This window comes from Carassius carassius, chromosome 1 (genome assembly GCF_963082965.1).
Source record: "Carassius carassius chromosome 1, fCarCar2.1, whole genome shotgun sequence".
In the NCBI taxonomy this organism is placed as follows: Eukaryota; Metazoa; Chordata; class Actinopteri; order Cypriniformes; family Cyprinidae; genus Carassius; species Carassius carassius.
Genome location: NC_081755.1, coordinates 32,319,021 through 32,346,092, shown reverse-complemented (window position 1 = coordinate 32,346,092; position 27,072 = coordinate 32,319,021). Strand labels below are relative to the sequence as shown.

The following is a 27,072-nucleotide window of genomic DNA, read 5'->3' as shown; positions in this document are numbered from 1 at the left end:
CGTTTATCAGTTTGCAAGAATCCCATATAATTTCCTGCATGCTGTTTATCCGATTCTAATTTGCTATATATTTTTCGTTCAGTGACCCCTCTGAATCGGATTATAGCCTGTGGTTCTCTGCTGCTAATAAGCATGATTGGTATAGCATAGAGAGGCTGTAGCCTAAACCTTGTGTATTGGTTATGAAATGAGGACAAGTCTTCCCAAACCGCCGACGATTATTGAGATATATTGAAAAATCATTTTTATGAACCATAACTGGCCTTGGTCCTTCAGTTTTTATGATCAATGTGCGATTATTAGACATATGTAGACAACAGTACCCTCGTGTGGTAAAATGAAATGCTAGCCTACACCTGTAGTGCCGTGGAAATTCATGTGAATATTTAGATCTGTTCATTTAGCAGACCACGAAAAATCTGTAAGTATTTTGTATTTACTCTCTGTAGGCCTATATAATATAAGGTTGCACATTAGATTTTATGAAATACTAATGTGCAGTTGTGTCAGTGACCGACATCATCCTTACAGGATGGAGATGAGTGACGTGTCTCCTCTATTTTCACTTTATCTATGAGGCCATTACGGTAGATTTGTACATTAATCAATCACACTATTGTTACCACTTTTCAGTTCAACAGATCTGCATTCACAGGTTTTCTGCTGGGAAAAAGATCCAGTTACAGTAATCATTACAGCCCACTAAATGCATCCTGCATTTTCTTTTTTTGTGGGGTAGGGGATTTATGCCTTTTTTATTTGGATAGGATAGGACAGTAGAGTGATGATAGGAAAGCATTGGGTGGAGAGTGGGGAGCAGGGTCAGCAAAGGACATCAAGATGAGGAGAATCAAACTCGGGTCACCATGAGCGCTGTTGCAGTGTCTGGCAACACACTAACCACGAGGCTATTGGTGCCAATGGCATCCTGCCATTTTAAATAAAAAAGACAAGGTTATTCAGCTTAGAATTTTTTATTTAAATTCACCAGGTCAATAATTGCACATTCAACGGGAAAGCATTGCTTGATGAGAATCACAGGATGGCTATTTAAAACAGTAACGCTGCATTGTTTTAATAGTAATGGGAAAATGTACTTGATGTTAACCTTTCAACCTGTTGGACTTCAACATTTTGCAAAAGAGCTGTTTGATAAGAACATATTTAAGAGAATAGTATTTCTATTCATTCATGTATTAATATGATCTGAGGGCTCCATTTAGCTGCTGTCTTCATCCAGGGTGTGCTTGTCAAACAGGTACTCTGCCATCCTGTTGTTGCCAGCATCCATCTTGGAAAGGTTGGTGATGTGGTCACCAAGTTTCTTGATGGCATCAACCTGCTCATTCAGGTAGTGAGTCTCCAGGAAGTCACACAGCTGTTGGACAAGACATCAGAACAGAATTTAGGATGCTAAATTTTCAGGACTGAATGAAACTGCTTTAAAGAGACATGTATATGCAGGCAGATTTAGAGTCTCAACTTCAACAATGAGGGTCACTCACATGAGGGTCTCCCTTCTCAGAGGCGACCTTATGCAGATCCAGCAGAGCCTGGTTGATGTTCTTCTCCAGCTGAAGAGCGCACTGCATAGCAATCAGTCCATTGCCCCACATATCACGATCAGGTTTCTGAAGAGAGACACAAACATTAAGAGCAAGATCCCCTCTAATTCAACAGTCCCTCACAAAAGGGCATGATGTCAGTTTATAACAACAACAATTGTATTAAAGTTTTAGTTCAAAATACTATCAAAGCACCTTGATGTCCTGAAGCATGATGCGTCCCCCTCTCTTGTTCTGGAACTCCATGAACTTCTCAGCATGCTCGCGCTCCTCCTCGCTGTTCTCCTTGAAGAACTTGGCAAAACCAGGAAGAGCGACATCATCCCGTTTGAAGTAGAAAGCCTGAACAAAATCAAATAAGGGAATAAGAATGGCTGCAACTATATGTCTTAAGGAACAATGTTTCAAAGTCAAAGTAACTGATCACAGAACAAGAATGCAGATCAGCAGTTACCCCTAACAACTGTAAACAGCCTTGGATGATCCCATAATACTGAAGCATCGCTTCTGCTCATGGCATTTGCGTTATTTATAGGGCTTTATAAAATATTTATACAATTTTCTTGTCTTTTTATTTTCTAGAACACTTTATCGAATGTTTGATAGAAGTGAATAGCCTACGTTTAGTCAAGAATGGACAAATAATCAATAGAGAAAAAACCTGCCATGTAACGATTTAGCAAAGTGATAAAAAACAATAAGAAACACTTGCCATGGAGGTGTAGGTGTATCCAGCGTAAAGCTCCAAGTTGATCATCTTGTTGATCAGAGCCTCGCAGTCGCGGTCGTAGTTCTGGCGAATCTGAGAAGTCTCCATTCAGGCGGGTTTTATTATCAAAATGTTAGCACAAAATAAATACACTTAAATAGGCTTAAATAATTTCTGGAGAGCACGAAGTTCCGTTCAATCACTGTTGAAGCAAGAACCTCTTCAGATCTTCCTGAAGCTGTGAGTGAAATGAAGGAGCGCGTTCATCTTATATACGATCAGCGAATGATGCGTCAGTGAAACTAAAAACCAGCAAATCAAAGAACGAGCTGAGTAACGAGGTGACGAGACTTTCCGCTGTGTCAGATTAGATAACGAAGACAAGATCAGGTTTTAGTATTTTCCGTTTCATTATTAATAGCATAGTAAGTCCAGCAGGTCTAGTCACAATTACAGCATGTTTTACAAGCATGTGTATATCCTATTCATATATATATATATATATATCTATATATATCTATATATATATATATATATATATATATATATATATATACATATACATATTCATCCTTTCTCCAAGCTACATGCCAGTCACAGGCATATTGAATTTAGCATATATAGGCTATATAAACTAATTACCATTAGCTATAAACGACTGTTAATGCACATACATAGCCATAAGAAAAGATCACAGCATTATCAAGCATAGGCTAGAGGTAATTTCTGATCACTGATTGTCATTCACCATCTTTCAGTAACTGAATAAAGTACAGTTAGTATTACAGTTCTACTGTGATTTAGTATTAGCCTACTTTGATTTTTTTACTGTTAGTAAAAAGTCACAGCATTATCAAGCATAGGCTAGAGGTAATTTCTGATCACTGATTGTCATTCAACAACAATCTTGCAGTAACTGAATAAAATACATTCAGTATTACAGCATTTTATTGATACATATTGTTTTATTGTACTATACTGTATAATATGATATTTTAATATTAAACCTTTTTGATAGAACAACTAGGCCAATTAATTTTCCAGGAGTAATTTTCTTATTTTCAATGGAAGGAAAACGAAAAGTTCCAGGTTGTGTTTAGGAAACTGGTAACACTATATTAATAGTAGCCTGTGTATAATATGGCAAATATCATGGGACAATCCTGAAATAACATAGGCTACTATTCCACTATTGATTTGATGCCTTTTTCCTCTTTTCGTAACCATCTTTAGATACCTGACACCTGACTGATCAGAGAAGTACAGTGAAGCAAAGTCACAATTACGAAGCAGTTTTGTAGCTACCAGAAATTCCCAAAGCTCACTCGGTGTCAGCAGCAACAACCGCAAACTCCCAAGAGCTGACATGGAGCTACGTCTCTGTGACTCAGCATTTTGTCTCTCATTGAAGATTTGTGTATTTGTAACCTGATCAGCTTGCTACAGTAGGTTATGTCAAACCATCAGATTGTTGTAGTAAACTATATTATGTTTAATTTGAAAAATAGTTTTTTCTTCTCTGTTTGGATCTATCGTTACAAATATTTCCAATGTTATAAATTATTAGTTGACTTTACAATAGGATAGGATTAATTCATCTAAATTAAGCTTTATAAGGAGGTTATTTGAAATGTCAGTGAGTGTAGCTTTGGTATACCAGTCTAATGTGCTATTGCAGTATAAGAAACAAGACCATTACATGCTTCTCTATTTGTGAGCTCTTAGAAACTATTGTTTTTCTGCTCACTGAAGAACTTGCACCATTGATAGTTTTACTGAAGCCTATTTTGCTTGTGCTGCCTGTAATCAAGTGACCTTAATTTTACAGTGTTCTTTCGATGATTTTTCAGTCAATGTAAGTCACAAATCCTGTCCATGAACTTCTGTCCACTTGCCACCAGAGGTCGCCCTCCTATTTTATTGACTCACACACAGACTGTTAGAATCACCCTGGACTACATTACCAATGCAACAATAGCCGCGTTTCCACTGTCAGGGTAAAAGCGGACGTGCTAGTGTGTGCCAGGGCCAGTCGCGTTTCCACTGTCACTTCCGGGGCTTGATCGTGCCTCGTCGGGGCCTTCTTTGGCCCAACGGCCAGGGTTTTTTGGCCCGACGAAAACCTTGGGCCAAAGCAGGCCAGCTTGGGGTAGAGGAGTGGTTATGAACAAAGGAGGAGTTTCTCAGCATCTGCGTCTTGTTCTTAGCCTGTTTACAAGTGTCTTGATTCTTACCTGTTATTTCGTTTTCACGAGGATCCAGCAGCTTTTCATGTGTACATTGTGCAAGTATGGACATTGCAAAACTGTAATTAGCCCTAAAGCAGGGCACATGCCCGTTTGAAGGCTATATTCAAGAGTATCTGGACATTGTGTGTTATTCCGATGTGCCAGACTGTGTATTGATAGGCTTCTTCTGTGATGGAGTAAATGAACCACTCAAATCACGTTTAATCCAAGAGGGTCCCCGTTCATCTCTCATTCAATTTATGAATCATGCTTTGTTGACTGTTGGTTTATTGTTCATTGTGGGTGTTGCAGAGGAACATGACCCAACACTCACTTGTGTAATGGCAGTTGCAATAGAGTATGCTCATAAAAGTGCTGGACACAACAGTGCTCCGTTATATCACATCTTCCAATCCTGAGTCAAGTCAACTCATAGCTGATCTTCATGAGTTAAGTCAAGTCAAGTCACAGTTGATCGTCATGAGTCAAGTCGCAGTTGATATTCCTGAGTACATTCAACTCAAAGCTGATCTTCATGAGTTAAGTCAAGTCTCATTTGATCTTCCTGAATACATTCAGTCACAGCTGATAGACAAGTCACAGTTGATCTTCATGAGTCAAGTCACAGTTGATATTCCTGAGTCCATTCAAGTCACAGTTGATCTTGATGAATCAAGTCAAGTCACTGATCATCATGAGTCAAGTCACGTCTCAGCTAATCCTCCAGAGCCGTGCCACGTCACAGCTGATCTTTCAGAGACTTGTCACATTTTATCTGATCATCCAGAGTCACGTCATATCACAGACGATTATCCAGAGTCATGTCACATTACAGCAGATCATCCAGAGTCAATTCAACTCACATCTGTTCGCTCAGAGACTCAGCTTCCTGTCTGTTGCACCCAGATCCTGAAGCACTGTTCTTCAGTATCCCAGACTGGTATCTAGCATGGAGGACCCACCAATAGTGTCAGCATGTGCAGCTGATGTGAACCGTCAGAGGTGGTGGCAACCACTGCAGAACCTCCAGAGATGTCATTGTTATCCACCTGTTAACTCTCTCCCTGTCCTGTCACGGCTCTGGGGGCCGTCTGTGAACTCTCTGCCTGTCCTGTCACAGGTATGGAGGCCATTTCTGAACCCTTAATCTGTCTTGTTATGACCAATCAGGATACCTGTGAACTATTGCCCTATCTCAATTTAGCTGCAGAGACTCTCTATGAACTTTCGTCCTGTACCGACCCAGCCAAAGAAGCTGTCTGTAAACTTCCTGACTGTTCCGTAGCGACTACAAGAGCTGTTCAGGAACTCTCATCATTGCCTATCATGGCCATAGAAACCTTAAATGAACTTTCTGTATGCCCTGTTAACCCCATTATTGTCAAAGAGACCTTTAGTGAGCAGTCTATCCCACTTCAATCAATGAGTTTAATTTTGATCTACCTGTCTGCCCTGTTTCAGCGAATGAGTCTGAATGTGTATTGTCTGCCAGTTTACTCACAGAAATGTCTGCCAATCTTGTTTCAGTCGATGACCTTAAGTTTAAACTGTCTGCCTGTCCTGTTTTATCTATGGTATCTAATTTTGAACCATCTATCTTGCCAGTTATAGTCAGTGAGCTGGTTTATGAACTGTCACCAGGGAGACCATGAATGCACTCCCTAGGTCTTAGTCTTTGCCGTGAGTTTCTGCTCTGTCAGTTCTGCCATGGTGGTCTTCTGTCCCGCTCTGGTCTTCTGCTCCATCCACTCCGGTCTGGTGGTCTCCTGCTTCTTCTGCTCCAGCCCTGTGGTCTTCTGTCCTGCTCTGGTGGTCTTCTGCTCATCCGTGGGGATCTTTAGACCGTCTGCTCAGCTGTGGTGGTCCTCAGCTCTATCTGCTTTTCCGGTTCCGTCCTGGCTTCCTGCTTTGTGCAACCAGGATGGTTGACATTCTTATAGGGACACTGAGACTGCTGTTGAAAGAGGTATTAAATAAGGTCAGTACAGTAGCTGACCTATAGGGTCTCTCTCAGGAAAAATATAGATTTATCCCTATAGTCCCAATAATCCTCACATGCGTAATGACTGTATATCGAACTTGTCTCTCCAAATAATAATAGTATCTATCATATCATATTGATTGCAGTCTTTTTAATTCCACTTATTGTAAACAGATTTTAAAGGAATCGTTCATCCAAAAATGCAAAATCTGTCATTATTTACTGATCCTCATGTCATTCTAGACTTGAATGTTTTTTACTTTCTATGGAAACTACGGTCTGTCTGCAGAATCACACCAAGATTCCTGACTTGATTTTTAGTTGTTTGACCCCAAGAGTCAGGGTATACATTCACCTTGAAAACTTCATCTTGAAAACATTTCCAAAGGCAATAACTTCACTTTTTTCCTTGTTTAACTGAAGAAAGTTCTGGCACATCCAACTATTAATTTCACCAATACATTGGCAGAGAGAATCAATGGGGCTGTAGTCATTTGGAGATAAGGCTAGGGCTAGGTAAATCTGGGTATCATCAGCATAGCTGTGATAGGCAATTTGGTTCTTTCTAATTATTTGACTTAGTGGGAGCATATACAGGCTAAACAAGAGCGGTGCAAGAATTGAGCCTTGTGGGACTCCGCATGTCATGGACGTCCACTTAGACTTATGCTCTCCTAGACTCACATAATAGCCTCTCCCTTCTAAGTATGACCTGAACCATTTGAGTACCATCCCAGAAAGCCCGACCCAGTTTTCCAGTCTCTCTAGTAGTATGTTATGATCGACAGTGTAAAACGCAGCACTGAGATCTAGCAATACCAGCACTGATATTTTGCCAGAGTCAGAATTTAAGCGAATATCTTTTATTATCTTAATGAGTGCTGTCTCTGTGCTGTGATGCGGACGGAAACCAGATTGAAAATTGTCCAGGTATCCATTTGAGTTTAAGTATTTGTTCAGCATACATAATTTTGCCTATAAAAGGAAGATTAGATATTGGTCTAAAATTGCTCAAAATGGTTTTATCAAGATTGCTCTTTTTCAGGAGGGGCTTAACAACTGTAGTTTTCAGGGAGTTTGGAAATGTCTCTGAAAGAAGTGAGGCATTCACCACTTCTAAGAGATCTGCTTCTTAAGAATTAAGCACAGTTTTGAAAAAATATGTGGGAGGTGTGTCAAGATAGCAGGTTGACAATTTTAGGTGATGCACTATTTTTTCCAAAATTTTGCTATCAATTGCTTCAAAAATAGACATAGTATCTTTTTGATATTGTGGCCAAATCTGTCTGACCTCTGCATTGCTTGAGGATGTGCTAATCGCCTTCCTGATATTGATGATCTTCTCAGAAATGAAGGAAGCAAACTCATTCCATTTGCTGTCTGAGAGCATTTCACTGGGAATCTGACTTGGGGGGGGGGGGGGGGGGGGGGGAGAGTACGAGTGTTGTTAAAGTTACTGTTTATAAGGTCTGAGAAGAAATTCTGTCTAGCTGTGGCTAGTTTCACATTAAAAGCATAAAGGCTGTCTTTATAGATGCTGATAGTGAATTTATAGATAGTGAATTTCAAGTTTCATCTTCCGCCACATCCGCTCAGCTTTTCTGCATTGTCCTTTCATAGTCTGAACTGCTGTTGATCTTCTCCAAACTGATTTCTGTCTGTTTGTTTTCTTACTGACTATTATTATATATCAACAGAGTCTGCAGAAATGCTTGGTGTTAAAGATATAGCCTCCATAAATAGTACACTTGTGTTCTTGTTTATGCATCTCCTTATGACAGAGACAGATCTAGATTCAGTGGTAGCAGAGATCAATATATTAAAGAAAATACAGAAGTGATCAGATAGTGCTACATCCTTTATAACAATGGATGAAATGTTTAGACCCCCCCCTACTGATGATTAGATCCAGAGTGTGTCCACCTTTGTGTGTGGGTCCATGCACATGCTGAATCAGGTCAAAGGTTTTTAGAACCGTTATCATTTATTTTGTAGTTTTGTTTTCTGCATTGTCTATGTGAATATTAAAATCCCCTGCAATAGCAAAACAGTCAATCTCTGAGGAAATTATTGATAACATTTCTGTGACCTCTTCAACAAAGGCTGGAGAGTATTTTGGAAGCCTGTAAATAATGATAAACAGAATGCGTGGATCAGCTTTTAGCACAATCCCTAGATATTCAAAAGACAAGTACTGACCAAATGACACTTGCTTGCATTGATAGACAACTTTAAATAGAGCAGCTACACCTCCACCTCTCCTAACAGTCCTGCAGACACTCATGAAAGTAAAGTTAGGAGGGGCTGCTTCATTTAGGACTGTTGCACTGCAGCTGTCTTCTAGCCATGTTTTGTTTAGAAACATAAAATGAGAGCTACACATTCCAAAAAAGCTGGGACGGGTAGCAATAAGAGGCTGGATATAACATTGTCATGATTCTGCCTTCATGTCCTGATTTTTCTCTAGTCTTGAGGCAGGATCATGACAGACCCGTGTTTTGTGTACAAGCACATGGCCTTGTCTTTGGGCCATGTGCTTGTGTTCTCTCGTTTCCTTGCCCCGCCCCCCTTGTTACCCTAGTTTTGTCATCATTGTTTCACCTGTTCCACCTGTTGTGTTCATTAGTAGCCTCCCTTTATTACCTCGTGTGTTTCTCTGTCCCTTTGTCGGTTCATTGCCAAATGTTGCCAACTGTTGTCATATGTTAATCAATGTGAGAGCTGTCCGTAAGTAAGTCTGTAGAGAGTCTTGTCTAGTTGTTTGATCCTGTTTCAGTCATAGTCTAGTTTGTAAAGTGTTAGTCTAGTTTTGTCATCTTTCGTCTGTCTAGCCCTTGTTTTGCCCCCTCGTGGGTTTTGTTTTCCTGTTTTTTGTATAATAAACTGTGTTGCTGTGACTACTGTCTGCATTTGGGTTCATCCTCCATCCTCGTGACAGAATGAACCGACCACGCAAGAACTCAGCAGACAGGATGCTCTCCAATCGTCAGCGACAAGCGGATCCTCTTAGGTACTGCTGGTTGTCATCCCCTACTGACAGGAAGGGGGTCACCCTCCCATATTCGTCCGAGGGTGAGTGGATCCTGCAGAATTATGCCCGGCTATGGGAGAGTTTCTCCCAGGAGGAGTCGCAGGTTTCCCCCTCGATGTCCCCACCTTCACCCAAGCTGTCAGTGATCCCGGAGGGTCATGTCCTGGCTGTGGTTACCCAGGGGAATCAGACTGGCTTCACTTCCACCCCTGAGGCTTCAGTCGTCCCCGAAAGTCTCCGTGGCAAACGAGGGAGACGGATTTCGTGGGATTCTTCGTCAGAGTCATCCTCGACTGAGTAACCGCTGCCGGAGACTGCACTCCCAACTCCGGTCACAGATCCCGCTGAGCTTCTCCGGCCGGTCACAAGTCCGGCTATGACTTCCACACCGCGACCTAAGAGGAAGAGGAGGAGAAAGGGAGCCTCTCGCCCTTCATCTCCGCCGGTTCCAGAGCCCGCTACTGCAAGCGATGTCCTAAGCGCTGTTCCAGAGCCCGCTACTGCAAGCGCGGTTCCCGAGCCCGCAGTTGTGAGCGCTGAGGAGAGAGCCGCGGCCGACACTGCAGCAGAAGCAGTGTTGCAGTCTGTCTCGGCACGTCAGGAGATGCCTGTGGCCATTGCTGCCAGGACCCTGTCCGATTACTTGTCTCGTCTTGTCAAAATTCTTGAAGTCCCCGTCATGTCTAGTCCTGAGTCCGTGAGCACCGAACCCCAGTCAGCGTCCGTGAGCACCGAACCCCAGTCAGCTGCCGTGAGCGCCGAACCCCAGTCAGCTGCCGTGAGCGCCGAACCCCAGTCAGCTGCCGTGAGCGCCGAACCCCAGTCAGCTGCCGTGAGCGGCATACCCATGTCAGCTGCCGGGAGCGCAGTACCCCAGTCTGCTGCAGACGATGATCTCCCCGATTCAGAGATGGGGGGTTCTATTCTTGTTTCTGCTCCAGAGTCACCCAAAGTATCCCCTGTCTTGTCTCCTGTTGTGTTACCTCCTGTCTCCCCTGTCAAGCTGCCTACTGTTTCCCCCAAGTCATCCCCTCATGTGTCTCCAGCCAAGTTTCCCCGGATTCCCAGTCCTCAGTCCTCGTCCTGGAGACCCAAGACCCCCAGTCCTCCCATCCACTCTGGACTGCCCTCTAAGAACTTTGTACTTCCCCCACCTCCTCTGCCTTGTTTATTGTTTTTGATTTTGCACCCTAACCCTGTGATTGTTTTTTCATGTTTGCCCTTAGTGTTATTTTTCATGTCTTGTTGGTTTGTGTCTTTGTCCCAGTCAGTCGTGTCCCGTGTTTGATGTTCCCTTGAGGGGCGTCTGGAAGCCGCTCCTTAAGGGAGGGGTTCTGTCATGATTCTGCCTTCATGTCCTGATTTTTCTCTAGTCTTGAGGCAGGATCATGACAGACCCGTGTTTTGTGTACAAGCACATGGCCTTGTCTTTGGGCCATGTGCTTGTGTTGTCTCGTTTCCTTGCCCCGCCCCCCTTGTTACCCTAGTTTTGTCATCATTGTTTCACCTGTTCCACCTGTTGTGTTCATTAGTAGCCTCCCTTTATTACCTCGTGTGTTTCTCTGTCCCTTTGTCGGTTCATTGCCAAATGTTGCCAACTGTTGTCATATGTTAATCAATGTGAGAGCTGTCCGTAAGTAAGTCTGTAGAGAGTCTTGTCTAGTTGTTTGATCCTGTTTCAGTCATAGTCTAGTTTGTAAAGTGTTATTCTAGTTTTGTCCTCTTTCTTTTCCTCCATCCTCGTGACAAGCATATAAGGAACAGCTGGAGGACCAATTTGCAACTTATTAGGTCAATTGGCAACTTGATTAGGTATAAGAAAGAGCCTCTCAGTGTGGCAGTGTCTCTCAGAAGTCAAGATGGGCAGAGGATCACCAATTCCCCCAATGCTGCGGTGAAAAATAGTGGAGCTATATCAGAAAATTGTAAAGAGTTTGAAGTTATCATCATCTACAGTGCATAATATCATCCAAAGATTCAGAGACTCTGGAACAATCTCTGTGCGTAAGGGTCAAGGCCGGAAAACCATACTGGATGCCCGTGATCTTCGGGCCCTTAGACAGCACTGCATCACATACAGGAATGCTACTGTAATGGAAATCACAACATGGGCTCAGGAGTACTTCCAGAAAACATTGTCGGTGAACACAATCCACCGTGCCATTCGCCGTTGCCGGCTAAAATATAGGTAAAAAAAAGAAGCCATATCTAAACAGAAGCAGAGGTGTTTTCTCTGGGCCAAGGCTCATTTAACTATTTAAGTAATTTATCATGGACTGTGGCAAAGTGGAAAACTGTTCTGTGGTCAGACAAATCAAAATTTGAAGTTCTTTTTGGAAAACTGGGAAGCCATGTCATCTGGACTGAAGAAGACAAGGACAACCCAAGTTGTCCAGACTGCAGTCCAGATCTTTCACCCATAGAAAACATTTGATGCATCATAAAGTGGACGATGCAAGAAAGAAGACCCAAGACAGTTGAGCAACTAGAGGCCTGTATTAGACAAGAATGAAGTCTCCTCAGTCCCCAGACGCTTGCATACTGTTATGAAAAGAAGAGGGGATGCCACACAGTGGTAAACATGGCCTTGTACCAACTTTTTTGAGATGTGTTGATGCCATGAAATTTTAAATCAACTTATTTATCTAAACTGTTGTCCCGAATCCCGAATCTGGCCCTAATTGTCCCGAAAATTATACTAAAGCAAAATCTTGAGTAGTTATTGTCTGATAAACATTAAAAACTGTCTGCGGAGGTTGAGTCGTCCTGCAACCAGCCCCCGCCGGCTGCTCATTGGCTGCAGCAACTTTTTTCTAAGTTCTAAAAAATACCGTAGGCGGCTAGGCACGAATTTAGATATTAATTTATCTAATTAATCTATATGCACAAAGACAATACGACCTTTTTGTCCCCTTTTTGTTTTAAAGCTTGATGAAGAGAGCGCAAGTTGCTGCAGCTGCGAGGAGGACAGTGATGCACTCGTACAGGAGTGATTGACAGTTCGCGGCACTGTGTACAAAAAATAAGGTTAAGCTCAATAGCGTTAGTGTTACAGAAAGTTCTGATTTACGCACTGTTACAACAGTCATTGTTTTTTTTTTTCTTTTTACAATGACATTTGAGTTCATGTTTTTAATGTTGTTGTTTCTTGTTGCAGACTAAAGAGTAAGGGCAGACGGTTGACCTTTGAATAAAAATGTGTTTAGTTAAGGTTTGAAATTCATTATGTTTTATTATAGGCTACGAAGTCTAATATCATAAGCCCCCCATCCCGTCACCCAAGACCGCAGACACCCCCTTTACCCCCGTCCCGTCCCGAATTTAAGCCAATCTCATCTGGTCACCATATTCTAAGGGTTTTTTTTAAATTCCTTTTGCACATTTTATTTATGTTTAGTACGCCTAGCTCTTTCTAGCTCAAGCAAATCCACAAACTAAAAAAAGGATTTATTATTTTTTAAGAAAGGTCGTCTGTTGACTGCTGTATATAAAACCCCTTCAATATAGTTGTTGTTACCCCAGGGGATGAGGGGAGTCATCAAAAAAAAACTATATATATATATATATATAGGCTATAATAGAGTACCGGCACCTCTTTTGGGCCGCTTAAAGCACTGCCTTAAAATTATACATTTTCTCAGTTTAAACATATCTCATCTATGTTGTATTCTGAATAAAATGTTGAAATTTGAAACATCCACATCATTGCATTCTGTTTTTATTCACAATTTGTACAGTGTCCCAACTTTTTAGGAATTGGGTTTGTATATACTCTGTGTTGTTTTGTTTTTTTTACTTTCTGCTGGTTAGATGCTAACTGCATTTCATTGGCTCTGTACTTGTACGCTGCACATTGAAAATAAAGTTGAAACTAATTTAATCTACTGGAACTGGAAAACAGCTTATTGATATGTATTGTCCAGTGCACTTATAAATTATAAATACATAGCACAGATGTGAATGCTGGCAATAGGATCCCTCACTGTACTTGATGATCCTAAAAGTGCAAATTATGACCACATCATCATAAGGCCTACTGTTACTTTCAGTATGGGTTTTACAATCTAGTGTGAATAGACTAAACACATTTAGACAAATGATAAACACCAAATTTAAAGGATAAATGAGCTTTTCCAGTAAATCAACTGCTTATGTTACATAGATAAATACCTCTATGATCTCAATCACACAAATACACAAACAGATAATTATTCATTCCTTTATTGTTTCTTTACTGAAAGGAAGTTATCAAGTGTTAAAAGTGTTTATTTGCTAGCACTAACACAACTGTTAATACTCCATGAATTTCACTGGGAAAGCCTTTTACTGTGAAAAATGTGTCATTTAACAAAATATAGTGTTCAGCTCATATAGCACAAAAAATCACATATTATAGGATCCTTTAAATATCACAAGATAAACATGATGTAATTTCACTGTGGAGGTGAGGTCATTTTCTTCTTGATAACTGCCTTTAGAAACAAGAGTTATCAGTCAAGTGTGTCTTCATCAGTAGGAACAAAACATGTTAACTAAGCAGTGTTGTACTAGACATTGCCTGTGAAAGCACATTCTCTCTCTCTCGGCTGCAACAAATGCAAACTCCCAAGAGCTGACATGGAGCTGTGTCTCTGTGACTCAGCATTTTCTCTCTCATCATGGAAGATGCAAGTACGTTTGTAACCTGATCACTTTGCCAGGATAGGTGTGAAGCCATTAAATTAGTCTAAATCTTAATCATTTCTGTCACATTATGTTTCCAAATATTAAATACATGAAGCAATACTTCATTTGAAAACTGACTTATACCATCAAAAGCATGACAGAAACTAGAAATATAACTGCTGCAATTCATTCACTTTGAGTTCCACTTAATATATCTACATCTTGTTTTTCCTTGTTAATTGACATTTATTAAAACATGCAACCTACATTTTGTACATGTGTCTTTTCACTTGGGCCATTACCATCAAAAGTCCACATTTGGATCTTAAAAGGTGCACACAGACCATGTCTCACCATTTTAAAAATAACAACAAGTGAATCCAGCCAAAAATGTTTATTCATCAAACTCACCATGTTAAAATCAATTAGTGCACATTCAACAGAAAAGCAATAGCTTGGCTATAACAACTTGATTAATAAAGAGAGCAAATTAAATTGTCTAATGGGGACATTATGGAACTTAAAAATGTTAAACTTAGCAAACTTTAACATTTTAAACAAGAGCTGTGATAAGAATATCTTGCTTGATATATGGCTGGTGGCTTTGTAGCATGTAGATGACCTGAGGGCATCATTTAGCTGCTGTCTTCATCCAGGGTGTGCTTGTCAAACAGGTATTCTGCCATCCTGTTGTTGCCAGCATCCATCTTGGAAAGGTTGGTGATGTGGTCACCAAGTTTCTTGATGGCATCAACCTGCTCATTCAGGTAGTGAGTCTCCAGGAAGTCACACAGCTGTTGGACAAGACAAAAGAACAGAATTTACATTTACATTTAATCATTTAGCAGACGCTTTTATCCAAAGTGACTTACAAATGAGAACAATAGAAGCAGTCAGGTCAACAAGAGAACAACAACAGTATATAAGTGCCATGACAAGTCTCAGTTAGTCTAGTATAGAACGCATAGGTAGGTTTTTTTTTTTTTTTTTTTTTTAATTAAAAGACAGGAAAAGGAAAAGTGCTAGTGTTAGTTGGTTAAGTGCAGGCGAAAAAGATGAGTCTTTAGCTGTTTCTTGAAAATGAGTAAAGACTCAGCTGTACGAATTGAGATTGGGAGGTCATTCCACCAGCTGGGCACAGTCCAGGAAAAGGTCCGTGAGAGTGATTTTGAATTTCTTTGGGATGGTACCACAAGGCGTCGATCACTTGCAGAGCGCAAACTTCTGGAGGGCACATAAGATTTAACCAATGAGTTTAGGTAAGTTGGTGCCATGCCAGTGGTCGTCTTGTAGGCTAGCATCAGTACCTTGAATTTGATGCGAGCAGCTACTGGTAGCCAGTGTAACCTGATGAGGAGAGGAGTAACATGAGCTTTTTTTGGCTCATTGAAGACAACCCTCGCTGCTGCATTCTGGATCAATTGCAGAGGCTTGACAGTACATGCAGGAAGGCCCGCCAGGAGAGCATTACAATAGTCCAGTCTGGAGAGAACAAGAGCTTGGACAAGAAGTTGGGTTGCTTGCTCTGACAGGAAGGGTCTAATCTTCCTAATGTTGTATAAGGCAAACCTGCAGGACCGGGTAGTTGTAGAAATGTGGTCTGTGAAGCTTAACTGATGATCCATCACAACTCCTAGGTTTCTGGCTGTCCTGGAAGGAGTAATGGTTGACGAACCCAGCTGTATAGAGAAGTTGTGATGAAGCAATGGGTAAGCTGGAATCACCAGGAGTTCTGTCTTCGTAAGGTTAAGCTGAAGGTGATGGTCATTCATCCAGCTAGAGATGTCACTCAGACAGGCTGAAATGCGAGCAGCTACCGTCGGGTCATCTGGTTGGAATGAGAGGTAGAGATGGGTGTCATCAGCGTAGCAGTGATAAGAAAAGCCATGCTTCTGAATGACAGATCCTAATGACGTCATGTAGATTGAGAAGAGAAGTGGTCCAAGTACTGAGCCTTGAGAAACCCCAGTAGCAAGGTGGTGTGACTTTGAAACATCACCCCTCCAAGACACACTGAAGGATCTGTCAGAGAGGTAGGACTTAACCCACAGGAGTGCTGTTCCAGAAATGCCCATCTTTCTGAGGGTGGACAGGAGAATCTGGTGATTAACAGTGTCAAAAGCAGCAGACAGGTCCAGTAAGATGAGTACCGAGGATTTTGAAGCTGCTCTTGCTAGTCGCAGGGCTTCAGTAACCGAGAGCAGAGCAGTCTCAGTTGAGTGGCCACTTTTGAAGCCAGATTGGTTGCTGTCCAGGAGGTTGTTCTGTACAAGGAACATAGAAAACTGGTTGAACACAGCTTGCTCAAGTGTCAATGAATGGAAGAAGGGATACCGGTCTGTAGTTTTCAAGAAGCGCTGGATTTAGAGATGGTTTCTTGAGCAGTGGGCTTACCCGAGCCTGCTTGAATGCTGAGGGAAATGTTCCAGAGTGAAGAGAGGAGTTGATAACGTGAGAAAGCGAAGGTATGACTGAAGAAGAGATCGCTTGAAGGAGGTGAGTGGGGATCGGATCAAGTGGACAAGTAGTAGGATGATTGGACAGGAGAAGTTTGGAGACGTCCATCTCTGAAAGTGGGGAGAAGGAGGAGAAAGAGTGTGCGTCGGTCATTGTGAAGTTGTCCTCAGTCTGCGGTGTGGAGAATTGGTCGCTGAGAATTTAGGATGCTAAATTCTCAGGACTGAATGAAACTGCTTTAAAGAGACATGTATATGCAGGCAGATTTAGAGTCTCAACTTCAACAATGAGGGTCACTCACATGAGGGTCTCCCTTCTCAGAGGCGACCTTATGCAGATCCAGCAGAGCCTGGTTGATGTTCTTCTCCAGCTGAAGAGCGCACTGCATAGCAATCAGTCACATAGCTTATGTTACAATGTTTAAAGTCAAAATGCTTAATTCAAAACATTATCAAAGCACCTTGATGTCCTGAAGCATGATGCGTCCCCTCTCTTGTTCTGGAACTACATGAACTTCTCAGCATGCTCGCGCTCCTCCTCGCTGTTCTCCTTGAAGAACTTAGCAAAACCAGGAAATGCGACATCATCTTGTTTGAAGTAGAAAGCCTGAACAAAACAAAATCAATAGATAAGAAATGGAGTCCGTCAAAAAATGTTTTTTTTTTTACTCAGCTAAGTTATTCAAACCTTTGTTTAAAATATAAGTATATCAACAATTAAGGATAGCATTGTGGGAGCACTTGCACTAACACTTGCTTCTCTGTCCTTGACCCCATAACAAAGTGGTTTGTGAGGCAAGATATTTTAAGAAACCAACATAGAAAAAGAACATAATTCTACAGGTATGATGTACTGACTTGATATTTTTTTTATGCATTATATAGGTTATATAAAAAAAATTTAATTGAAGGAGAGAAAACTTTTCACCACACAACAAAAGATATATCTTGAAAAAGTGAGAACATAAGAAATCTATAGACCATTGAAGTGTAAATGTAGGAAGCGTAAAGCTCCAAGTTGATCATCTTGTTGATCAAAGCCTCGCAGTCGCGGTCGTAGTTCTGACGAATCTGAGAATCCATTCCAGCTGTATTTTTTAGCCTATCAAAATAATATAAAATAATATAAAACAAAAATTATATATATTTTTTAATAGATTTAAATAATTTCTGGAGAGCACGAAGTTCCGTTCAATCACTGTTGAAGCAAGAACCTCTTCAGATCTTCCTGAAGCTGTGAGTGAAATGAAGGAGCGCGTTCATCTTATATATGATCAGCGAATGATGCGTCAGTGAAAATAAAAACCAGCCAATCAAAGAACGAGCTGAGTAACGAGGTGACGAGACTTTCGGCTGTGTCATTTTCTGAGATGGCCATATCAACTATCATGAACGTGTCTTATTTCCTTCTACATTATTCAAGGAAAACTTAAGTGAATGAATGAAATGACATAGTGATCTGAATCCCAAAAATAGAATCTTAAAAACATATGTTTACATTAAACCTTTATGTAACCTACCCTAAATTTACATTCAGACAAATTCTCTATTGAAAACAATAAATCTATTTCTAAACATTATCAAGTAGGTTATGAGAGTTTTACAGCAATACATTTTCAAATAAAATAACTGAATATGTGATGCAACACTTCTGATGACACAACTGTACCACTTTGTTTTTTCACAACAAATATAGGATCCAGACACACCTATACTCAACCTATTCTCAGTCTGACTGTTATATGTGGTCTGTTTAGTGGTAAGTGCTATGTACAAGCCATTGAATCATTTGGTGTCATGGTTTTTGTGGCATGGCTTTAGGTTAGGCCTGGTTCCAGCTCATATATGACCAATAGAGCAATAGTGAGCTAAGATCAGGAAAATATTATTTCTCACATGTTCTTCTTTAGTTAGATTTTTGCTACTTACATTTCAATGTATATGGACTAAATGATATCACAAGTGTTATTATAAACTTAGTTTTTTATTTTATTTTTCTGACGTTAACTAATTTATTCAAACATTGGTTTAAAAAAATATGTATATAAACCAACAATTGAGGATAGTTTTGTGTTGCTGACCTAAGACTTGCTTCTCTGTCCTTGACCGTGTAACAAAGTGGTTTGTAAGGCAAGATAATATAAGAAACCAACATTTAAAAACACTGTTGGAGACAACAATCAAACTGGACCTTTCATTGAAACCTTTATTACAGAGATAAAGCCCTTGTGACAACTTCTCCATGTGACATCTAGCCCTGGTGTACCCTAAATGCATACAGTCAGGTGACAATGATGAAGCATTTTTATAACATGCACCTTAAGTATGTGTCATCAACAAGTTAGCATACCAGACAATGAGCTGTGTCCAGAGGAGTATGTGAGTACAAACAAAGTACATTTTGTTTCCCCCCCAGGGACCAACAATGACCTGCTGCAGGTGGAATCAGCCATTAGTCTCTCCAAGCTCAGGGGTCAAGGTTGATGGTTGACTTTTAAAGGCTACAAATGGATTTATATATTTTTTTGCCCTGTCTTTTCAATATAGTTTAACCAAATGTTAGACACTGAATGTGTTTTGTTTGAAACAAATTTTAAGGCATCACAGTGAAAGCAGACCCATAATTCAGTGTGACAAGATATACCTCTTGCTCTTGTGCTTCTGCAATCTAATCGTCGAAGTCCAAAGATTCAATTGAGTGAAACTAAAATTATTCCTTTGTACATCAGGCTGTCCGAACTGAATAAATTACATCGAAAATGAAAACTCCACGAATTAGTGAGCAACAGCACAAAGAGTGTGCAACAGCATATTGTTATGCAAGAATTTGCAAGAATTATTTTGTCTGACAATAAAATTTATATAATTATACATAAAATATAAATCCAGAAATGTTGTCAAATTCGTCTTAAATTCGACTGATTGTACACTGTCTGCTGTATACTAGGTAGTATGTAGCAAGCAGTTCACTGCGTTTTGGAGCAGAGCTTTTTGGCTTCCATATTGGTTTCTGACACAGAGGATAGTTGCTTTACACTTCATGCCATATTTTGGTAAGAATAGTGCAGACTTTATGTTCATAGTCCAAAGTCCAGTTCCACAAGAATTATATTAATGTGAACACTGGGGTAATTGGTTTGCTTTTATTTCTGCATTTTATTTCTTTTATTTTATTTTAACTTTTATTTCATATTTATTTATTTTATTTTCCTACATTTACCATGTAGGTTTAATAAAATTCAGAAAATTATAAATTGAGATGGACTTTTTATTTGATGTTTAAAGTTTAACCCCTAAAATGTAAAATGTTCAGTAATAAATTGCCTAATAAATTATCTCAGGGCAGCATTTAGCATTCCAGGGTGTGCTTGTCAAACAGGTACTCTGCCATCCTGTTGTTGCCAGCATCCATCTTGGAAAGGTTGGTGATGTGGTCACCAAGTTTCTTGATGGCATCAACCTGCTCATTCAGGTAGTGAGTCTCCAGGAAGTCACACAGCTGTTGGACAAGACATCAGAACAGAATTTAGGATGCTAAATTTTCAGGACTGACTGAAACTGCTTTAAAGAGACATGTATATGCAGGCAGATTTAGAGTCTCAACTTCAACAATGAGGGTCACTCACATGAGGGTCTCCCTTCTCAGAGGCGACCTTATGCAGATCCAGCAGAGCCTGGTTGATGTTCTTCTCCAGCTGAAGAGCGCACTGCATAGCAATCAGTCCATTGCCCCACATATCACGATCAGGTTTCTGAAGAGAGACACAATCAGTGATTAGTGAACATGGCATAAGGTCAGACTCTAGAGTCAGATTTGCTTATGTTACAATGTTTAAAGTCAAAATGCTTAATTCAAAACATTATCAAAGCACCTTGATGTCCTGAAGCATGATGCGTCCCCCTCTCTTGTTCTGGAACTCCATGAACTTCTCAGCATGCTCGCGCTCCTCCTCGCTGTTCTCCTTGAAGAACTTGGCAAAACCAGGAAGAGCGACATCATCCCGTTTGAAGTATTGAGCCTGTGGTTAAAAAAAAAAAAACAATTAATAAAATTCAAAGATGAAAATAAGACTACAGATTAAAGCCTATATCATGTCATGAAGAACTTACTATGAAAAATTATACTCACCGTGGAGGTGTAGGTGTATCCAGCGGAAAGTTCCAAGTTGATCATCTTGTTGATCAGAGCCTCGCAGTCGCGGTCATAGTTCTGGCGAATCTGAGAAGTCTCCATTTCGGCAAGTTTTATTATTAAAACTTTGGTCCAAAATAAATAAGAAATTTAAGTAAGTAAAACAAATCTAAAAGATCTGTTCAATCACTGTTGAAGCAAGAATCTCCTCAGAAGATGTGAGTGAAATGAAGCTGTCTGTTCATATCTTATATACATTCACAACATGAAGCATCAGTGGAACTGAAACCAGCCAATCAAGACATGAGTAACAAAGCTCCATTCAGCTGTGACAGCAAAGACAAGCTCAATTTTCTTGAGTATTTTTTTACCTTTTCATAATTAATGGTAAACTGATTCCAAAAATAATTCAGATAATATCAAATCATTAAATTCAGTGGAGCTGAAGATGCACCCTATCAAATAATAAACAAATTCAAAAATACTCTATACAACCAACACTAAGAAGTACTGAGACAACAACACACGATAGAGTCCAATGTCTCAAGTATTTTGAGATCATGGCATCTCTTTGGCATCATGGAGGCAGTGGCTCATTTCACTTAATAAAGTGCTTTTGCTGGAAAGTCATGTACTTTTCTAGAAAATCTAGTAAATAATAGAACTTCAGCCATTTTCTGCCACAGTATTTCGCCATCAGCGGTAATTGGCGAAAACTCTGTCATAAAAGTTTTATTGGCATTAATTTTGCATATGATCTTTGCTTTCTCAAATACTATGACTTGAGAAATCATTGAGAAGAGGTTGTGTGTGCCAAATACGGTTAAACATTTACCAAAACAAATTAACAATAAATAAAATGGTAGCACTGTGACTGACCTAAGAATGCTCCTTATATTTAGCATTGTTTAACATACCAAATATCATGGGACAATCTTGCAATAATGTAATTCCTTTGTGGAGGTAGTGCTAGTTTTAACTTGGCAACTGTCAGTACAAGAGTAACTGGTCTGGTGAACAAGCACATTTGTACTCATAATTGTCCATGAAACCTCATTCTGTGTCAGCTACAAACAAGTGCAAACTCCCAAGAGCTGACATGGAGCTGTGGTTCTTGTGACTCAGCATTTATTTACTATTAGTTGCGCGTACATTTGTAACCCGATCAGCTCACTACAGTGTAGGTATAAACACCTTGAACTTAGAGTTAGAGTAAACCATGTTCTTTGGTTTCAATCATCATATATAATTCATATATTTGTCCTAAAATATTTCCACTTTAGAAAATTTAAGTTATCTGTATTTTTACAATAACTCTATAAGATGTATTTAATAGAGGATAATTAGACAAGGCGTTTATCGACCAAAACTAGTTAGAATCACATGGAGGTGAAAAACTTCTTGCAAGTAGAAAGTATTTTAAGTGATGGCAACTTATAATTAAATTTTGTAGCATAAACAATTTTTTCAAAGTTGATTATTCAAAAACAAATTGAGTTGCCGTGGAAGCAGTTAATCCTATATAATTTAGCTGAAATGAACATTGGTATTACATATGCTGAATCTAAGTTATTTAGCATGTAAATTTTATGAACAAGTAAGATATTTGTTAATGGTATTATTACAGAGTCAATGTGCACCAGCACTACTTTTCAGCTATGGTAACCACAAAAACACAAGAGAAACTCTTTTAAATGTCAAATATAACAGGTCTTTCCCTTCACTATCACTACTAGAATGAATATGGAAATGTAGCATATAGGCAAAGTATGTTATATTAGCTAATATTAAAGCAGTTTAATTTGAGCCAGTTTAGAGAAAACAAATCAATAAAACCCAACTGTGCCTTAAATGCTTAATACTTTTGTGCAATATGTTTGATATCAGTACTTAATATATTCATGATAATACTCACTTGCATGCCACATAATATGCGGTCATCAGCAGTTATAAACTGACAAGACTTTGCAACCTCAGCTAATATCTCAGGAATGTGTTAATGTTAGCTGAATTTTAGCAGCAATCAATCAATCAATCAATCAATAAATCTGTTTTAGTTGTGACAACTTACAATGAAGTTGTTAAAAGATTTTGATTTGTTAAATTTAATTTGAGTTGTTGCCCTGGAAAAAGTTAATCTGATCTATTTCAGTTGAAATCAATATTTAGTACAACAAATGCTAATCTAAATATAACTTATTTAAACAAGTAAATTGAATGAACAAATCAGATCTTACTTGTAAATGGTATTAGCACAGTCATTGCTAGTCAATGTGTTCACCTTCAGGTAAACATCCACAGCTTAACCGCAAGCACTACCTTGCAGCAAAAATGTGATAGAAACTCTTTTATAATCTTATAAATTCTAGAGCAGTGGTTCCCAACCTTTTTCAACTCGCGGCCCACACAACCAAACAGATATGTTTGCGCGGCCCACTGCAATAAAATTAACTGACCCCGCTATTGTTTGGTTAATAACTTAGCACTTAGAAGCTAGATTGTTAACTGTCTTTATTGAATGAACTAGGACTGTGCGATATGGAAAAAAAAAACTATCGCGATTTCTTTGATCAATTTGGAGATTTCGATTTTAATCACGATTTTGACACACACAGATATGCTTTACAGTCATAAATGCATTCAGGATGAATTTGAAACATATTTCCAAAAGAAAACCAGTTAGAGCTTTATTAAAAAGTTGTAATGTCTCTAGAACAGACATAAGTCAAAATAATCACTATAGTAAATATGTAACAAAATGTATAGACTTATGGCAAAAAAGATATAAATAAATAAATCCTGTGTCCAAGGACTTTTTTTTCTTTTTTTGCCATGCATTGTTCATAAAGCTCATTAATTGTAGGGTGCCTCAGGTGTTGAAATAGATTTGATATACATTATACAGGTTCACATGTACTCCGTTTGCAGTGCGTATACGGTATGTCTGCGGTGCAGAAGCAGCAGAGTGAGTGCGTGATTGTAACGCGAAAGCACATTAAAATAATGCGCAAGCGAGAATCTCTCTGTTCGCACGCAGATTTCCTTTGCTCTGTCACAAAACCAGACGTGCTTGCTCAGATACACGCTGCTCTCGCCCGGAAAGAGTGTGCGCACTTAAAACGTGTCTCCTCTCACTTAAACTGCGTCCTGTGCACAGTGCACTCACAACTCTCTCTATGCTCATGTGCTAGATATTAATTATTTTCGCATGTTTTACCGCGTGCAGTGTGAACGCTCTGATCCGTTAACATGGGCTCAGAAAAAAGACGCATCACAGACTGAGTGTGTGAACCTTGAGTTATGTAGGCATATGCCCAGTCTGTTGTGTTCTCACGCTAGGCTCATTGCATTCTGATTGGATCAGATCATTCAATCGTGATTTTATAACGATTTCTATTAATCGCATAGCCCTATAATGAACTGGCAAAGAACAGAAAATAACTCTGGCTGGCACCGCTCAGCAAAGCAGGAAAACCAGATCCAGACAGAGCTCGGCAGCGGGTAGACAGTCAGCGGAGCAAGCAGTCAGAAGGGAACATGTTGACAGCCATTTATGTTGACGTTGTTGACAGCCATTATGCATGTTTGAATTTGTTGTTCTGTTGCATATGCAGCAAAAATATAAATTGGTGGTTTATTCTTAAACCAATCAGCGAGCTCGAATAGTGGAAGCATAGTTACAGTTTAATATTTATTTTTTGTTATTTAATTACATTTATGAAATGATGTTATTATGTTATGACTTAGACATTTTTACATATATTACCAATATTATTTATTTTAATAGTAATTGGCGGCCCACCTGCAATACCACCGCCCACAGGTTGAAAACCACTGTTCTAGAGTACCGCGTTAGCAGCATAAAGTGTTGTGGGTTTTATTCCCAGGGAATGCATATACTGGTAAATATATATATATATACTTTCCATTGTGGACAATTGAGACCCACCCCAGGTTCACATAATGCATTTACTAATAATCCTGTTTAAATAAACTAAACAGATTTAGTTCAATTTTAATATTTATGGGTCTGTATTGGTCATATTAAATATATAATTTGATTTTAATTTCTGGACTATTTTCCCTTCTGCATATGCTCTTGTAGTAGTAAGTGTTGTTATCAATAAGAAAGCTCAGTCAATATGCAGTGCATAATATTTAGCATCAGATGCCACACAGTCTAACATAGAGTTTAATCATTACCTTTTTCTAGGACAGAGAGAATAAATCGTTAACGGCTAAAAGATAAATGCTTGTTCAAATATTACTGTTGTACTCACTAACCTTTGACACACCTGTTTGTTAAAAAGATCAGTCATTCCAGCCAAAAATGTTTATTCATCTAATTCACTTGGTTAAAACCAATTACTGTACATTAAACACAAAAGCATCACCTTGAGGAGTAAAAATCGTAGCCTCTAAAATGTTAACCTTTCAGCCTCTAAAAGTCTAAACTTGCATTAGAGCTGCATGACAACATTGCTTGATTTGTGCATACTGTATAACTGGAGGCTTTGAAAAATGCAAATGATCTGAGGGCATCATTTAGCTGCTGTCTTCATCCAGGGTGTGCTTGTCAAACAGGTATTCCGCCAACCTGTTGTTGCCAGCATCCATCTTGGAAAGGTTGGTGATGTGGTCACCAAGTTTCTTGATGCCCTCAACCTGCTCATTCAGGTAGTGAGTCTCCAGAAAGTCACACAGCTGTTGGACAAGACAATATAGGAGATGTTAGGATGCTTAAGTCAATACATTAGGATGTGATAGATGCAGTAATGTTCATCAAAACATGGCCTTAAAACTTACATGAGGGTCTCCCTTCTCAGAGGCGACCTTATGCAGATCCAGCAGAGCCTGGTTGACGTTCTTCTCCAGCTGAAGAGCGCACTGCATAGCAATCAGTCCATTGTCCCACACATCACGATCAGGTTTCTGAAGACAAAGAGAGCCACGTCAGTGAGCAAGTGATGCACCCTCCCCCTGCAATTTAATGGACCCTTGCGAATATGCATAGATCTAGAGCCAGATTTGGTCATCAAATCGTTCAAAATAGAAAAGGTGTATTTCAAATGCATAGGCTATACCTTTATGTCCTGAAGCACCATGCATCCCCCTCTCTTGCTCTGGAACTTCATGAACTTCTCAGCATGCTTGCGCTCCTCCTCGCTGTTCTCCTTGAAGAACTTGGCAAAACCAGGAAGAGCGACATCATCCCGTTTGAAGTAGTGAGCCTGTGAGGAACAAAATCATCAAGGAAGATTAAAAACACTGAGTGACGCGCTCAATCACCGCATACGAATTGCATAACGGTTACACTGTCGCAACCAAGAAAAAAAGTCAAAAGACATGGTTTAGCATATGGAATAAAACAAATAAAATATTATACTCACCATGGAGGTGTAGGTGTATCCAGCGTAAAGCTCCAAGTTGATCATCTTGTTGATCAGAGCCTCGCAGTCACGGTCGTAGTTCTGGCGAATCTGAGAAGTCTCCATTTCGACAGGTTTTTATCGTTTTATTATCAAAAACGTAAAACAATAAGAAATTTCGACGAGATCGAAGTTCCGTTCAATCACTGTTGAAGCAAGAACCTCTTCAGATCTTCCTGAAGCTGTGAGTGAAATGAAGGAGCGCGTTCATCTTATATACGATCAGCGAATGATGCGTCAGTGAAACTAAAAACCAGCAAATCAAAGAATGAGCTGAGTAATTAAGTGACGAGACCCTCTGCTGTGTCATGCTGTAAGATAACAAGGACAAGATCAAGGTTCATGAATTAGATTTTTCTTGTTCACCATTTTTGGCAAACTGAATCAGGTCCTGTGGGTTCAGCTTCACATTTTCTTATGTGGTACTTTATTAAACATTAAACTGGTGTAAGGGTACTCGAAATAATACTAAGGTGCATGCCCTAAAAGAAAGCACGATTTGTACCTACATCTAAAATTCAAAGCAATGTGTTATCTAACCTAAAATTAACCAAATGTGCATTTACATTGTTTCATCGGAGTTAAATAAATAAATATTCATCCATTTTACAAATTGCATGTTCTATATATGGTCATGTGGATGCTGGAACAAAAATAAAGGCAAATGAAATATAGAACAATTAATAGCAAATCATTTTCTATCATTACTAGAATGTCTACAGAAATGTAACAAGTGAAATGTCTTTGCGCAATATGTGTGATATCAGTAGGTTTAATCTCATTATGATACTCGCTTTTCATGTCACATAATATAAAGTCGGCAGCAGTTACATAGCGATAAGACGGCAAACTCAGCTTTCATGGTATGGTTGATCT

The 27,072-nt window shown here is 39.6% G+C and overlaps 3 protein-coding genes and 1 pseudogene across 3 annotated transcripts; all 4 read right to left on the bottom strand.

The window, feature by feature from the left end:
* Positions 1–964: 964 nt before the first annotated feature.
* Positions 965–2,482, bottom strand: LOC132145547 (ferritin, middle subunit-like). The gene is made up of 4 exons (XM_059556657.1): positions 2,278–2,482; positions 1,761–1,907; positions 1,506–1,631; positions 965–1,378 (listed from the first exon to the last, which is right to left on the bottom strand). Exons 1-4 carry the CDS (start codon positions 2,380–2,382, stop codon positions 1,220–1,222), a joined length of 537 nt encoding a protein of 178 aa, XP_059412640.1. The 5' UTR covers positions 2,383–2,482; the 3' UTR covers positions 965–1,219.
* Positions 2,483–14,558: 12,076 nt separating this feature from the next.
* Positions 14,559–17,877, bottom strand: LOC132145537 (ferritin, middle subunit-like; annotated as a pseudogene).
* A 2,005-nt stretch (positions 17,878–19,882) lies between these two features.
* LOC132145568 (ferritin, middle subunit-like) lies at positions 19,883–20,915 on the bottom strand. The gene is made up of 4 exons (XM_059556694.1): positions 20,765–20,915; positions 20,508–20,654; positions 20,262–20,387; positions 19,883–20,134 (listed from the first exon to the last, which is right to left on the bottom strand). Exons 1-4 carry the CDS (start codon positions 20,867–20,869, stop codon positions 19,985–19,987), a joined length of 528 nt encoding a protein of 175 aa, XP_059412677.1. The 5' UTR covers positions 20,870–20,915; the 3' UTR covers positions 19,883–19,984.
* A 4,170-nt stretch (positions 20,916–25,085) lies between these two features.
* Positions 25,086–26,392, bottom strand: LOC132145556 (ferritin, middle subunit-like). Its single transcript, XM_059556669.1, has 4 exons — positions 26,158–26,392; positions 25,852–25,998; positions 25,574–25,699; positions 25,086–25,471 (listed from the first exon to the last, which is right to left on the bottom strand). Exons 1-4 carry the CDS (start codon positions 26,260–26,262, stop codon positions 25,313–25,315), a joined length of 537 nt encoding a protein of 178 aa, XP_059412652.1. The 5' UTR covers positions 26,263–26,392; the 3' UTR covers positions 25,086–25,312.
* Positions 26,393–27,072: the final 680 nt, after the last annotated feature.

What these genes read in the sequence shown, in the direction of transcription:
- LOC132145547 (XM_059556657.1), bottom strand. Translation starts at nt 2,382, where the DNA reads ATGGAGACTTCTCAGATTCGCCAGAACTACGACCGCGACTGCGAGGCT. An exon ending in TCATGCTTCAGGACATCAAG is followed by an intron (nt 1,632 to 1,760) that starts GTGCTTTGATAG and finishes GTCTCTCTTCAG; the next exon opens with AAACCTGATCGTGATATGTG. An exon ending in CTGAGAAGGGAGACCCTCAT is followed by an intron (nt 1,379 to 1,505) that starts GTGAGTGACCCT and finishes CTTGTCCAACAG; the next exon opens with CTGTGTGACTTCCTGGAGAC.
- LOC132145568 (XM_059556694.1), bottom strand. Translation starts at nt 20,869, where the DNA reads ATGGAGACTTCTCAGATTCGCCAGAACTATGACCGCGACTGCGAGGCT. An exon ending in GATACACCTACACCTCCACG is followed by an intron (nt 20,655 to 20,764) that starts GTGAGTATAATT and finishes TTTTAACCACAG; the next exon opens with GCTCAATACTTCAAACGGGA. An exon ending in CTGAGAAGGGAGACCCTCAT is followed by an intron (nt 20,135 to 20,261) that starts GTGAGTGACCCT and finishes CTTGTCCAACAG; the next exon opens with CTGTGTGACTTCCTGGAGAC.
- LOC132145556 (XM_059556669.1), bottom strand. Translation starts at nt 26,262, where the DNA reads ATGGAGACTTCTCAGATTCGCCAGAACTACGACCGTGACTGCGAGGCT. An exon ending in GATACACCTACACCTCCATG is followed by an intron (nt 25,999 to 26,157) that starts GTGAGTATAATA and finishes TGTTCCTCACAG; the next exon opens with GCTCACTACTTCAAACGGGA. An exon ending in TGGTGCTTCAGGACATAAAG is followed by an intron (nt 25,700 to 25,851) that starts GTATAGCCTATG and finishes CTTTGTCTTCAG; the next exon opens with AAACCTGATCGTGATGTGTG.